This window comes from Microcaecilia unicolor, chromosome 5, assembly GCF_901765095.1.
Source record: "Microcaecilia unicolor chromosome 5, aMicUni1.1, whole genome shotgun sequence".
NCBI classification, from domain to species: Eukaryota; Metazoa; Chordata; class Amphibia; order Gymnophiona; family Siphonopidae; genus Microcaecilia; species Microcaecilia unicolor.
The window spans coordinates 156,192,303-156,208,322 of record NC_044035.1 but is presented as its reverse complement, the minus strand read 5'-3'; the positions used below and the strand labels follow the sequence as shown (position 1 = coordinate 156,208,322).

Genomic DNA, 16,020 nt, shown 5'->3' with positions numbered 1-16,020 from the left:
TAGAGTGGCACAATTTGGGGCCAGCCCAGTCATAACAATCAATGTGTGAATTCACTATCTCCCCAGCCTACTTCCAAGGATAACCTCAAGGGTTTAACCACAGGATGCAACAGGCCATGGTTTCTCCCAAGTTACCCTTACATCATGCTCAAGGCCCAACATGTCCTGCCCCTCCAAACTTCCCATTTCAGAAGGGGCAGGACTGGGTGGGTCTTGATTATGCACAGAAGCTCAAGAACCCATGCATAAGTGTTATGTTTGTTAAAATTTACTGAATCACCTTTTCTAACATGTTAATCAAAAACGATGTACAATAATGATAAAATCAGATTAAAAAATGAATGCCATTAACTAGGCTTACCATATGCTCCAGAAAAAGGAGGACACATTGATCCAGTCCGGGTTTTGCTTCCATTAAAAGCAATGGAAGTAAAACCCAGACTGGCTCAATCTGTCCTCCTTTTTCTGGAGCCATATGGCAACCCTACCATTAACCAATAGGAAAGGACAAACATAACAAGAACAATCACATCACTGCTTCCCTCACTGCAAAGGGCCACCTGCCATAGGGTTACCATATGGCTCCAGAAAAAGGAGGGCAGATTGAGCCAATCTGGGTTTTACTTCCATTGATTTCACTGGAAACAAAACCCGGACTGGATTAATGTGTCCTTTTTCTGGAGCCATATGGTAACTTTAACCTGCCATCACTGGTAGAGACCCTGTATTAAGGATAGGAATAGTCTTTGATACAGAGATAAATTTTAAAAGCTTGCTCAGTCCTATTCTCTAAACATAAGTTGTTTCATAAAAATGGAGCCATGAAACAAAAAGCGCTCTTTACACCTGGGACTGGGAAGGACCAACCTAAATGACATACAGGGTCATAAGGGATTGTAAGTGTTCAGGGAGACCCGTGTGAGTTACTTTAAAAGCCAAGACAAGTATTTTAAACTGGACCTGAACATGGGTGAACAAAGTAATCATGCAGCGGTATTTTGGCGAGTCTGGAGTCGTTTTATTTCTGACTTGGGAAGACCAGCATAAACGATGTTACAATAATCCAGATGCGAGCCTACAAAAGCGTGAAACAGGGCATCTACAGATCTTAACCTTTGGAGGGCAAAAAATCTATTCTTCACAACTGAGGAAATATGGGCGGAAGAGCTGAGGCTTGAGTCTAAGATTACTCCAAGAGATTTGAATTGTGGAACTGAATGATCAGTGTACAAAATTAAATAGGTGTGACAGATGGAATGATGGGGGCACGGCCGGTGATCCAACAGGCCATAGTCTTCTGAGGGTTGAGGACCATAAAATGTTCTAGTCATCTAGAGGAGGGAGTAAGGAAGGGATGATACTGAGATGCTAGACACCACATGGAGGGAGGTTGGAAAGGAGAGAGATTCTGGACACCATGGGTGGGGGAGGTAGGGAAAGAGAGACATGTTGGGACACCACATAGGGGAGAGAGGTAGAGAAGGGAATATGCTGGATAGCATGGGGGAGGGTGATGCATATCTAAAGATGATGGAATTGGATATATGGCTTGTATGTTACCAATACCTGAAGTTCACTAACTCTTGTAGCTAAAGTTATAACTATGAGGAATAGCACATTCCAAGTAAGGAACGAGAGATGCTTATTCTAGAGGCTCATAAGGAGACTAAGTCCCACTGCATAGGGCACTTCTGTAGTAGAGGCTTTACATGAAATGGATGATCAGGTACGTTGTGAAACTGTAAGGCTATTCACTGGAGAATGCAGTTATATGTGTGATAGAAGAGGTTTGAAGACCATGATGACACAAGTTATATATAAACTGTAAAATCATTGTAGGGGGATGTGTAATAAGGCCATGGCCATTAGTAGAGCACCATACTGTGAATCTCTTCCACTTGAAAGCATCCAAGAATCTATCAAGATGTTCTGTTGGGCTACGAACACCAAACACAGATGCTAAAGATTGCTCAGTTTCAAGGCTGTCAGTGCCAGAGACTTGAGGTCTGGATGAAGAAGCTGGCCTTCCTGCTATCTGATTAGCTTTGGGACGTGATGTAATTTTCACAGAGGCAGAACTGCTAGATTCTAGAGAAGAGGGAACTAGTTCTATTGAGGTCAGTAGGGCATTATTAGTATCTTTGCACAATGGCTCTTTGAAACTTGTGCAGTACCCTCAGAATGAGTGGAATGAAAGTATTTAAAAAAAAAAAAGGCCAAGTCCATGGAATTACTAGTCCCAGAAAACAAATAGGCAAACAATCTCCAAGATCAGCACGGAGAAAAACAGAGCAGATCGTAAGGATAAAAGTTCAAAAGAAGTCCAATGTAATCATCACTAAAACAATAAATAAATACTTAAAAGCCCAGCAGAGCCATGTTTTGCCCTCTCAAGGGCTGCGTCAGGGGTTTGCAAAATAACTGTCAAAAACATATTAATATAAATCATAAGACTAAAGAAATCACTTTGAAACCATATCAAATATTAATATGTAAAATATAAATAATGAACAGAAGAACATACATAACTTAGTATTACAACATATATATGCCATCTTGGCATGGGACAAACAGGTATCTCCCTCCAGGGTCTTCAGTTATCTTCAATGGCTCAAGATTAATAGTTTTAGAGACCAGGATAGCTACTCTAGTCTTGTGAGATCTAGAAGCCACTGTTGCTACCCACCTTCTCCTAAGCTTTTGATGCTTCATGCTATCTAAGCAAATCTCTTACAAAAAGCCAATGCTTACTGTATGCCTTTCAAAGCTTGCAAAATTTTGCATCTATTGACTGGTGAACCAATACCACAGACATTCCATGATATACATCACATTCACTACCCACTCAATTATTTTAACCAACAATCACTACAGTGTCACAGGGGAGTTCGAAGTCAAGCCAGGGTGCCCAGCTCTCACTCCAACTGCATTCAGCTGCCCACATACACCAGACCCCCTCAATCACACCCCTGCAGCTCTACTTGTTTTCAGATTTTAATTTACATCCATTTGCAAGGTGTTGCAGAATTCTCTATATCAAAGAACTTATCATTGATCTGTTGTAGGAAACTGAGCATCTTGATTATAATGTAGAAGAATCAGTGTGCTGAGATTCTGTCAGGGAGTCACCTTTTTATCTTTTTCTTTGAAGGATAATGAAATAGCAGACAAACGTAATAGTCTGTTGCCACGACGAGGAGAAAAGAGACCTCCTCTCCAGCCTCCCAGGATCCCTCCTCGAGTTCCCACCAGGTAAAGACTCAATTAACATCTGTTAAAATGATACTCAAGCTAGAACCTATATTGTTTGAAGATGCTTGGCCTATTGTTGAGTGCTATGGACAGCCCCGCAACAGACATGACAAGTCTCCTGCTTTCAACAGGAGACTCCTGCTTTGGTGGGTCATCTCTTGCTAAAGCAGGAAATTCTCCTACTGAGCCACTGCCATTGCTGCATTGCCACCATTGCTGCTGCTTCTCCTGACAAGCAGTGGTGATGGCAAACCGAGAAGAAGCAGGCATGGGACAGCAGTGTTCTCTGCTTGTCCGTTGCCCCCTCTGACATCAATTCCTGATCCAGAGGGGGCTTAAGTCCAAAGTTGGGGGGCCCCCCCTTCCAAGGACCCCTCATGGTTACACCTTGGGAGAATAGATGCTGGATAGCAGAGTAACAGAGTGCACTGAAACACTTTCTCTTACCCATGCCTGCTGTTACTGGTGTAAATAAGATATTTTCTGGAATGGTCATGGGATTGAGGTGTGTCAGGGGGGTAGAGCCATAATGTACAGTGGGGCGGGGCTGGGGTCATGTACTAATATCTTCCTCTCAAAAATTGGGCTCCCTTGGCAGTTTTGCAGCAAGAGACCAGTGTCCATGTCACTGCTTGATCTTTTATAAACTGGAGTAGCTGCTAAAATAAAACTTGCAGGTTCCTAAGAAGTAAAGGAAAGAAAGCCATGCATTCTGAAATGGCATATCAAATCATTCCAATACTTAGTCTATATATAAAAGATCAAAACAATTGGAATCTGATCACAGTCCAATGCAAGGAAACCAAAATTGTCAGGCAGAATAACTTCCTGATGAAAACTAGATGGGAAAAAAGAGAAAAAAAATTCTATGATGTTACAAGATTATTACAACTGGTGACAGATTTTACACCTAGGCCTAGATGGTCTATAGAACTTATATAGGAATATGGAGCCTTCAACCTCTCTAGCACAGGTAAGGATTGAAAGTTACTGGGGATAATGTCTCCAAATGTGTAACATTTATTTTACTTCTCACTTTCCGTCTCCACAACTGACAACAATCTTATTCCCATTATTCATAATCCATACAGGTTACCAAGTAGATGTTCCATGCATAGTGTCAAACATCTATTCCATGGCAAAAACTACCATTTCAATAGCATACCTGCCAAGGGCCATCAGCTTGTCAAAATCTATCCTTCGCAGGCCTCCTATTCTACCATCCTAGTGGGCTATGTTAATGCCAGATCTGTGGTCAATAAAACTGCAATCATCACAGACTGGATTGCGTCAGATAACTTTGACTTGGTCTTCATCTCAGAAACCTGGATCCCTAAACAAACTGATCCTGTTTTACTTGACTTATGCCCCTCAGGCTATAAACTCATCCACTGGCCGCGGTCTGGGAGGAGAGGTGGAGGTATTGCCCTAATTTATCGTTCCACCTTCGTAGTAGAACCAATTGCAGACTCCATTTCACCGCATCTTGAAATCGCTTCTATCAGAATCCTCAATAAAACCTTATTTGGTCACCTGACCTGCATCCTGTTATATAGACCGCCTAGCGACTGGAAAGAGGTACAGCCTATTTTTGCAGATTTTGTTTCCAGCGCATGTTTGGCCAGCCCCAATATACTTATTCTGGGTGATATTAATCTGCATCTTGAAAATTATTCATCCTCCAACACGTGTGACTGTGTGGACTTTCTCCAATCCTGGGATTTCTCCTACTGGAATCATCAAGCAACCCAAAAGGACACAAAACTCAAAGTACTAGATTTCAGACGCACACTACCAGAACCCTCATCCACACTCTTATCACCTCTCGCTTAGACTACTGCAACTTGCTTCTTACAGGTCTCCCACTTAGCCATCTCTCTCCTCTTCAATCTGTTCAAAATTCTGCTGCACGACTAATATTCCGCCAGTGTCGTTATACTCATATTAGCCCTCTCCTCAAGTCACTTCACTGGCTTCCTATCCGTTTCCACATACAGTTCAAACTCCTCTTATTGACCTATAAATGCATTCACCCTGCAGCTCCTCAGTACCTCTCCACTCTCATCTCTCCCTACATTCCTCCCCGGTAACTCCATTCACTAGGTAAATCTCTCTTATCTGCACCCTTCTCCTCCACTGCTAACTCCAGACTCCGTTCCTTTTATCTTGCTGCACCATATTGCCTGGAATAGACTTGCTCAGCCGGTACGTCATGTGCCATCTCTGGCCGTCTTCAAATCTAAGTTAAAAGCCCACCTTTTTGATGCTGCTTTTAACTCCTAACCCTTATTCACTTGTTCAGGAACCTTATTTTATCATCCTCACTTTAATTCCCTTATCTCTTGTTTGTCTGTCCTAATTAGATAGTCCCTGCTCAACAGAGCTTATAGTCTCTTCATGTTCAAGTGTACAGCGCTGCGTACGTCAAGTAGCGCTTTAGAAATGATAAGTAGTAGTAGTAGTAGTACTGATTTTGATAAAATGGGGGAATACCTGAAGAAGGAGCTCTTGGCGCGGGAAGACATAGGAGATGTGGAAAAACAGTGGTCCAAGCTAAAGGCTGCTATAAATATGGCAACTGATCTTTATGCGAGGAAAATAAACAAAAACAAGAGAAGCAGGAAGCCTATACGGTTCTCTAAACAAGTATCTGTGTAATCTGTTGGGTTGGTCGTGAGCCCTTGGGCCCTGGCCGAGGACAGCAGGGCGCCAACCCAGGCCAAGGGGAGACCGACCCACCACCGCACACCCCAGCTACACAATACCCCTTAAGCTACCCCTCCCCACAGTCCCTCAGGAAGAAGGGAAATAGGCATACAGGCGGGCCTCGCGGCCGAACCAGAACCCACGCACATAGAGCCACTCGTGCGAGCCTCATGGCTGAACTGGAACCCAATCACACACAGGGAGGGGTGAAAGAACCCAGAGGGCCCCAAGATGCCAGACACGCGCTGAACACCAGCAATAGGGCAGAGGGGGAAACAAAGGACCAGAGCGGGCCACGCCCACCCAGCGGACTAGCGCAGGACAGGGGAACTAACACAGCAATCCCCCCCCCCACCAGGGTAGGAGCCCCAGGCAGAAGCCAGAGGAACCAGACACAAAAGGAAGGCAGAAAGCCTTTGCCTCAAACCCACTGTAGACAGAGGCACACAGAACACAAAGGGTTAAGCTTGTAGAGCCAGCAGAGAGAGAGTGCCATAAATCAACAAACAATCAGAGAGAATGCTTCCCCTCCAGAGAGGGAGCGGGGCCCATCCAGCAAACACACTGGCAGAGGCAGGAATACAATACACACAGTACACAAAGGGTTAAACTCACTGAGTCAGCAGGCCGGGACACTGGGAAGAGAAATCCTTAAAACAAACAAAGGAGAACGCTCTCACTCAGCCCAGAGCCCCGGAGGCTGAGCAATGCCCAGCCCCCACTAAACAAACAAACAGCTGACCCTGATTACAGAGCTACGCACACACACACAGCAGCAGCTAACCCAGAGGGAAGGAAAAGAATACTCTAATATATACAACACAGATCCCTGACAGAACCTGGAGCACGTTCTGAGAGAAAGCTATCAGGCTTTCCTGTTACCACCAAGTAAGTAACGCAAAAGCAGAGAAACTCTTCAGCTGCAGGCTCAAGTACTATCCCCTGAAGTCAGCACAACCCCTGGCAGCCAATCAGAAGAGACGTCCCCCCTCCCCTTCAGCCAAACCGGCAGAATCATAACAATCTGAAAAAATAAGAGCAAAAGAGGCTTTTTTCAAGAAATACAAAAGAACACACGAGAGGATCACGGAAAAGATTATTGGATTAAACTCAAAGAAGCGAAGAGGGAAATACGACTAGTGAAAGCGCGAGTGGAAGGAAAAAATGGCTAAAGATGTAAAGAGAGGTGACAAGACCTTTTTCAGATGTATTGGAGAAAGAAGAAAAGATAGGAATGGAATTGCAAGACTGAAAGATAATGAGAATGGCTATGTGGAGAGTGATGAAGATAATTGTTCAGCACGTTCGCTTTATTTCTCTTCGGTGTTCATGGAGGAAAATCCTGGAGAAGGAACACAGTTGGCTGCCGAGGGAATATCTGGGAATAGAGTGGATACTATGCCATTTACGGAAGAAAGAGTTTATAAACAGATTGAGAATGTGAAGGGACAAAGCTATGGGGCCCGATGGGATACATCCCAGGATACCAAGGGAGCTCAGGGAAGTCCTGGCGGGACCTCTTAAAGATTTATTTAAATAGATTTTTAGAGAAGGGAGACGTTCTGCGAGATTGGAGATGAGCGGATGTGGTCCCTCTTCACAAAAGTGGAGACAGGGTAGGGAAGAAGTGGGGAAACTACAGACCGGTAAATCTCACGTTGGTGGTAGGAAAAATAATGGGAGTCGCTGCTGAAAGAAAGGATATTTAACTTTCTAGAAGCCAACGGGTTACAGGATCCAAGGCAACATGGCTTTACCAAAGGAAAATCCTGCCAAACGAATCTCATTGACTTCTTTGACTGGGTGACAAAAGAAATGAATGAAGGCCATGCACTAGATGTAATCTACTTGGATTTCAGCAAAGCCTTTGGTACAGTCCCCCACAGAAGTCTCATGAATAAGCTGAAAGGGCTGAACTTAGGACTGAAAGTGGTGAGCTGGATAGAAAACTGGTTGACTGACGGGTGGCAGAGGGTGGTGGTAAATGGAATCCGCTCGAAGGAAAGGATGGTGAGCAGTGGGGTTCCTCAGGGGTCGGTGCTGGGGCCCATTTTGTTTAATACATTTGTGAGAGATATTGCTGAAGGGTTGGAAGGAAAGGTTTGCCTTTTTGAGGATGACACGAAGATAGCCAATAGAGTGGATACCCTGGAGGGAGTAGAAACAATAAGAAGGGATCTCCAAAAGTTAGAAGAATGGTCGAGGGTCTGGCAGTTAAAATTTAATACTTGTTCTAACAGAAACCGTTCTTTTTTTCTTTGCTGTGAAATTCACTCGTTATGTGATTAAAATTATTATATAAAAAAAATTTGTATTTTAAATGTGATAACAGTGCTCAGTACTTGCATATTACTCCGGATGAAATTGCTCTTAGTAATATGTCTTTCCCAACATCACTGCACTGTAGCCCTCCCTACCTACCATCTCATTGGCTCCTATATACTTTTTCAGTTCTTAAATCCACTCTTCTTGCTTTTGTTACATATGCCGTTATGTGAGGTAATGTACTTATCTTTGGGCAGGGCTTCTTCCTTGTTGGCTGTGATGTCGTTTCCTTCCAGAGTAAACAGTGATATTAGTGCGTTTGTGACTCCTCTAAATCTTCACATTCACTTTTCATTTTTCCATCACTCTCTTAGTTCTCAACACTAGCTGTGTTTCGCAGTTTTCTCGCGTCCTCAGGAGAACTATTCCCAGATAGAGTTCAATGCGACTTACATCAAGAAAAGAAGTACATTCTTTAGAGTTATATAGTACAGACAGAGAGGGCACTACAGTATACAAACAGACAAATCCAAAGAAAAAAGCAACACTGGGCCTTCAGAACTAGGACAACAGGAGTACTTTATTGATCAATGACCCGACACGGGCCGTGTTTCGGCGCTAACAAAGGCGCCTGCTTCAGGGGTCGATATGTTGACGCAATAGTGTGCAGATGACAAGGCACGATTGCCTTAAGCCACTGGAAAATTATCTGCGATCGTTTGTAATGGCGAAAAAAACGCTGATAGTGCTAGCTTCGGCAGAAGTGATTTCTCCTGTGTTCTGGTTAATCTTGTGTCGTTGCGCCGGAAAGCGCTGAAAAGCGCTAACTCCGATTAAGGATTAGTTCTCTATAGCAAAAAGGTTGAAAAACCGAAAAGGAACCTTTTCGGTTTTTCAACCTTTTTGCTATAGAGAACTAACCGTGTCGGGTCATTGATCAATAAAGTACTCCTGTTGTCCTAGTTCTGAAGGCCCAGTGTTGCTTTTTTCTTTGGATTAGAGTTATATAGTGAAATTTACAACAAAGGGAGAAGGGGCTCAAATATCATCTAATAAACTAAGTATTGGTAATCGTTGATTATTGTACTTTCTGTAAAACGTCTTTCAAATAGATAGGCTTTCAACTGTTGAATGTTCCAAAATGAGTTATGGTCCTTATCTGAATCGGTAACTCATTCCAATATTTTGCGGATAGGTAAAGTCAATGCATGAAATGATCTGAATCTGATGCCTTTGAGGGAAGGGAATGATAGATCCAATAAATTTAAGGCCAGTCTCCTATTCCTAGGTTTAGGTAATAACATCCATTGATTTTAGTATTCTGGTGAATTTCATACAGTGTCAGATAAATTGCCTCCACCGGGAGCCAATACATTGCCATATACAGTGGGGTAACTCTTTCCAATTTAGATCCGGTGAAGATTAGTCTTGTCGCTACATTTTGCACCAGTTGCAGTCCCATAAAACAAGTACATGTAAACAGGCACACCAGTAGTGGCAACCTAACTGCCCTTCCTTCCTAGATGCAATTATTACATCTTATGCATGCTTTCTTGCCTTTCCAGATAAATCTAGTCAACTGATGCTTCAACTTAATTAATAAAATATTGAGGGGAGGAACTAAAACGGGCAGCTGGGTAAATAGAAAAGCATTGAATGTAAATAGCAACTGTCTGAAATCACTGTTTACATGTGTAACTAATCTATACGTGTAAATGCTAATATTTAATAGATGCTTCTAAAATGACCTCCTTAGTATCAGTTTTGCAGTATCTCAGACCTCAGCTAATAAAAACTGCAGACTCCCCACAACTGAACCTGGCATTAGTGAGTGAGGAGCATCACTGGCTCTGCTGTATAAGGGCTTTGCTACATTTGCACTACTGTTGGCTGTCCTGTGATAACACAGTGTGTGATGTACCTATTCTGTCCTGCCTCAGTGAGTGAAGGAAGCTTGTACTGCTACTGTCTGTGCTGAATCATTTCAGTTTCACATTTTGCATTGAACGGAAACAGTAGCAGTTATCTAGATCTTCTCTCAGATTTATTCCAAGTACCTTTGAATAGGAATCTATTCCATTCTTTGTCCAGTAGTTCTCAACTAGTCCTCAGAGTACACCCAGCCAGTTTGGGTTTTTAGGATTCCCAAAATCAATGTGCATGATGTTCTCAAACCTGTAACTAAACGTGGTTAGATGAGTGAACATGAGAGAAGTGTCGTTAGTTTAAGCTATTTTTGTTGGAGATTTAACTATGATTAATGTTTACTTTCTGTTGCATTCTAGGCCTCAGACCTATGAAGATCATATGCCCCCTCCAGTACCACCTCGAGCTCGCTGATTCTTTTCTTTGGACCAAGAATTTCACTCACAAATCAAGGAACAACTATACTGTTCTCTCAGAGCTCTGAAGAGCCTATCTTTACAATTCCTTTTATTTTCATCAATCTCATCACCATGGTTGTTAGACACTTGATTCGATATTCAAAAGAACTTATATGCTCGCTGATAGCCAGTGAATATGTAACTTCACTATCTGTAGATTTTAGAAGCTTATATGGATAATATTGGGTCAAAATTCTGAGTGGCCCAATACTATCCATGTAAGGAAGGGCTAGGTTTGGGGACAGGACAAGGGTGTCCTAAAATATTATCCAGATAGCAGTGATACTCAGCCAGTATACAGATAACTTATATGGATAGCAGCACTGAATATATGTATTAATTTAAGTGCTGGCACTTAAATTAATGTGGTCACTGCACTAGCTGAAAGTCTGTTCCACTGTGTTCTCCTTCACTCCCATGGTGATGATCATTTTCATTTCAAAGGACTCATATGAATAATACCACTAGCGGTTTACAAAAAAAAAAATACCACTGATTGTGACAGTGAGCATTGTGCTCACTGTCACAATCACAGTTATCACCACAGTGTTTTCTCTCATTGTTATGGCTATTGTCACCATCATATATTTTATTATCACTGTGCTTAATGTCACCACTATAGTAATTACCACCATCAATGCTGCTTTTACTGTTGTGCTCTCTTACAACCATGGATATCATCAGCATTCCTGATATCACCACCATAGTTTATATCCATCATGAGTATTAAAAGTCTTGTGCTCACTCTCTGTTTCTCATTCCCACTGTTTTTATTGTCATCTCCTATGTTGTTACCATCACTGTACTTTCACCTTCAGGGTTATTATCACAACTGTATACAATTTAGCTACTATGGTTATCACTAATAGTGTGTTAAATATCACTCCTTCCACCCTTATCACAATTAGCTTCCGATAGGTAGAATCTTGCTCAGTAAGAAACTGGAAATGTTATTTTGTCCCTTGGGCCTTGGCAGTGAATTAACTTCCTGAAGTAATTGCTTCAAATTCCTGTTTTTGATGAGTTGCAATAGAATATTATCCTATTACAGTATGTTATTACCTCTCACTGAATAATCATGAAAAATTATGAATGCCTTTTGGGGCAATCAAAGACTCCAAGTCTTCTACTAGAATTCAGACTTCTCCAGGTGGCAGAATTTGGTGCAGCAGGAGTTTTTCACTGCTAGAATACAGTACATCCTGATTCCAACAGCCAAGGAAAAATAATAGAAATCTTTAACTCCATTGCTTGCCCTCTACAGCTCGGTGTATTCAGTACATTTTGAATGGGCTATCAAATCTTTGGAAGTAGTAGCATAACATCTGCAGGAGGTTTTGCAAGAATCTATCAAAAATGGGATAGCAAAGACGTTCAAAATAACAAACAGGCTGATGGCACCTTATAGATTAATTTACTGAGGCATGAACTTTTGAAGATGAGAGTCCATTTTAGTATGTGAATTATTGAACTACTAGAATCTCTGCAATTTTCCTTTTAATTAAGATTTTTGACTTTATTTATTTGGGGGCACTGCACATTATTTAAAAGAATGAGCAGATTCTTCTGTCTTGAAATACATCTGGTAATATATGGGTAAAACATGCAGGATTAGACCTTAGGGAAACATGCTAGAGGTTAATTATTTTATAAACCTTGGGTGTTCATTCAGAAGTACTGTACATTTGCAGGATTCAATTGTATAAAAATAAAAAGCAAAATACAATCTAAACTGTTTGGTTTTTTTCTTTATGGCCAAAGCTCTACTCTCAAATATACATCTACAATAGATAATTCATGTAGTCAGCACATATGTACTGATCTGTCTTCTCCACCATTAGATGGCTTAGGGGTCTGGCATAAGAATACAGAGCATTTAATCTTTAGCACTGGACAATTCAAGGAACTGGCTCAGAAATGGAAAGCTTTACACTTCTACAACTGGACTGCATAATGTATTCACAGGGGGATACTCAGTTTTTCACCTCCAAGACTATTGAGTACAAATGCTTATAGTATAGTTGGTAAAGTACAAATGTAATCAGATAAAGACCATATGCCCTATCTAGTCTGCCCATCCATGCCATCTACTCTTCCCATCACTCCCTTAGAGGTCCTATGTACTTGTCCCAAGCTCTCATGAATTAAGATACTGTTTTCGTCTCCACCACTTCTACGGGGAGGCCATTCCACAAATTCACCACAATTTCTGTGAAGAAGTATTTCCTCAGGTGATTTCTGAGTCTATGCTCTTTCACCTTCATCCTATGCCCCCTCATTCTAGAGCTTCCTTTCAATTGAAAGAGAATCGCCAGCTGTGCATTTATGCCACATAGGTATTTAAATGTCTCTCCTATCTCCCGCTTTTCTTCCAGGGTATATATATTGAAATCTTTAAGTCTGTCCCCATACACTTTATGATGAAGACCACTGACCATTTTAGTATCCACCCTCGGAACCAACTCCATCTTGTTTGTATATATATATATTTTTTATGTTTCAACAATTTTTTATTGATGAGGTCACATGGTATACAATTCCATCTCCGTCAATATAAATCATATAACAGCGAAGTCTAGTACACATTACTAAACCTGAAACGTCCATCATCAATGTTTTCCAAACTTCTCTCCCCTATCCCTTCCTTTTTGTCTTCTCCTATATTTATAATGTGTACATGTATAATTACTGTGCAGTTGCATAACTATTAACAATAAACTTTTATATGAAACTCCAATATTTATAACTCGTGTTTTACTCAGTGTATTATCCCAACAGTATTTACTGGTGGGTCCTCTTAATGTGCTCCTTCAAAGGATTGTTCTCCTATCTAATAATACACATGTCGTTTGTATATTTTTTAAAGAGCAATCTCCAGTCTCACCAGAGTCTTATACAGGGGCATCATCACCTCTTTTTTCCTATTGGCCATTCCTCTCACTATGCACCCAAGCATCCTAGTTTTCACTACTGCCTTTTCTACTTGTTTGGCCACCTTAAGATCATTACATATGATCATACCCAAGTCCCACTCCTCTTTCATGCACACAGAACTTTCAACTCATATGGTACAGGCAGATTTAAATGTTGTTGCTGCTACAGAGATATGGTTAAATAGGTGCCATGACTGGGATATAAACAAAAAAAAGGCAAAGATCTGCCACAGAAATGGCAAATCAAAAGAAAAAAAGGAGATCAAAAAAGACAAAAAAATAGAACAGGAGGGTAACAGAAGAAGTGGTTTATTACAAGTTACCCGACGTGGCCACGTTTCGCCCTCAGGCTGCGTCAGGGGTAAAAAAACTACAAAATAAAAATACATAATGAGTAAAACATAAACTTCACCATTGTATATTTGATAATAAAACATATCTAAAAACACTATCACATCATATAAAATAAAAACAGATCAAATCTAAAAACATAATGACCAAAAGGTTATTTGCACTTTATATTATGATTATCTATCCTCTGATATCATTAAAATATTAAGATCTCATTGGCCATTGATCCAGAACATTCCATCTTTTGCAAATAAAGAATTGATGATTGCATACAAAAGAAATAAGAATTTGAAGGATTTTTTGTCACCATCAGCATTACCAGTCCCACTTCATAAGGATAGAGTAAGGGGTCATTACCCATGCTTAAATTGTTCCGTTTGTCCAGTCAATTTGAAAACAAAATGTTTTGAACACCCTGTTACAGGAGAAATATATCAGTTGAAACATTACTCAAATTGTAAGACTTCACAAGTAATATATGCAGCAATTTGCCCATGCGGGCTTATTTACATTGGTAAAACTATAAGAGCATTTAATAAGCGCATCTTAGAACATAAAAGCGCAATAAAGAGAGAGGTATTAGATAAACCTTTAGTGGCACACATGTGTGAATTTAAACATGATTTTAACCAGTTAAGATTTTTAGTTCTCTTAAGAATATATTCAAATTGGAGAGGTGGAGATGTGAACAAATTGCTATTGCAAGCTGAACAACGTTTGATTTATAGATTTAAGACTGTTAAACCTTTTGGGTTGAATCAAGAAACTGATCTCTCAGTGTTTTTATAGTACTACCAGCAGATTGCCATTATGTACTGCTCAATCCAATGTTTGACCAAATCAGCCACCTGGTGGTCAGTATATGTTACTACATGTCTCCAATGCTTGTTCCATATCCTTTGCCTGGAAATGTCACATGACAGATTTTTTAAAAATAATTATCTCTGTTTCTTAAAGTTTTAAAGTTTTTTTTGTTTTTTCCATTTTTACTTTTACTTATCTGTTTTTGAGATGTCCATAGTATTTTATATACACTTTTATTTGGATTAGTGGGTTCTTGTTCTAGAATTTTCTTTGACCTTTGAACTCTCAAAGGGGATATTTAAAGGACTAATCAGAGTGTTTGTTATAATGCTGCCAGTCAACATAGCATTGTGAAGTTTGCTGAGTAAGCTTGGGAAGTACTTATGTAAGGTAAGATATAAGATACTCCATATGGAATTTAGATGGTGGTGTTTATTGTTTAAACAGTTTGGCTTGCTTTAAATATGTTTTGTCAGTGCAAATTCTAAGTCAGTTATTTTTTCTAAGCCAGTTGCTTGTTGCTCCATGTCTGTTTTATTGAAGTTTGTGTAATCTGATCAGCTTAGTGCTGTTAGTTTCAATACTTAGAGGGGGTTTAGGATGTTGCCACAGTTGTGATTGAAACAGATGATTGTATATCTACCTATTCAAGTGTCAGTAAAGAACACTGCATTACATGCCAGTTGTGCTGAGTGGGATTGCTAAATTCTTTTTAATGATAAAATCATTAGGGTTTATGTATGGATATCCACCCATTTAAATAGCAACATAAGGCACTGGATTGCCTGTGAGTTTGGCTGAGCGCCTCTGAATCAGTATTGCTACATCCATGACAAAGTTTTTTCTAATGGCAGCAGCACAATTTCAATTGATGTTTGTACATTCAAACAACAGCAATGAGTGCTGGATTGCCTGTGAGTTGTAATCAGTTTTTTGTTTTTTTCATGGCCACTGTGGAGTTCTTTTGAATGATATCATCATCAGGATACATGTGATTGTCATAGAACAGTATGATGTTTTTAGGTACTTTGTATCAATTTCTATTGATTTGAGTTGCTATCTATTAGAACATGGAAACCCACTGATTCTCACTTTTTAACAAAGTGAATATTAATTTCAATATTTTTAGATCATTGAATGTGCTTAAAAGACGGCAATTGAGGCCAAGCATTGTGAGATTTTATTTATTTATTTCATTTTGTATTTTTAGGTGGTTGTAGGACTACTTTTAGGGGTTCACTTTGCTTTTTACCCCTATTAGGTAGGTGATATTTAGTATGTATGGTCATTTAGTTATTTTAGTGTTGTATATCTCCACCTATTTG

At 40.3% G+C, this 16,020-nt stretch overlaps 1 protein-coding gene across 3 annotated transcripts in view; it reads left to right on the top strand.

The window, feature by feature from the left end:
- PIK3AP1 (phosphoinositide-3-kinase adaptor protein 1) overlaps nt 1–11,094 on the top strand; it is a 228,723-nt gene extending 217,629 nt beyond the window's left edge. For all 3 annotated transcript variants that reach the window (XM_030203478.1, XM_030203476.1, XM_030203475.1), the window contains 2 exons: nt 3,152–3,252; nt 10,509–11,094. In XM_030203478.1, coding sequence (XP_030059338.1) covers nt 3,152–3,252; nt 10,509–10,563 — 156 coding nt within the window. In that variant the 3' untranslated portion in view covers nt 10,564–11,094. The remainder of the gene's footprint in view (nt 1–3,151; nt 3,253–10,508) is intronic.
- The last annotated feature ends 4,926 nt before the right edge of the window (nt 11,095–16,020 follow it).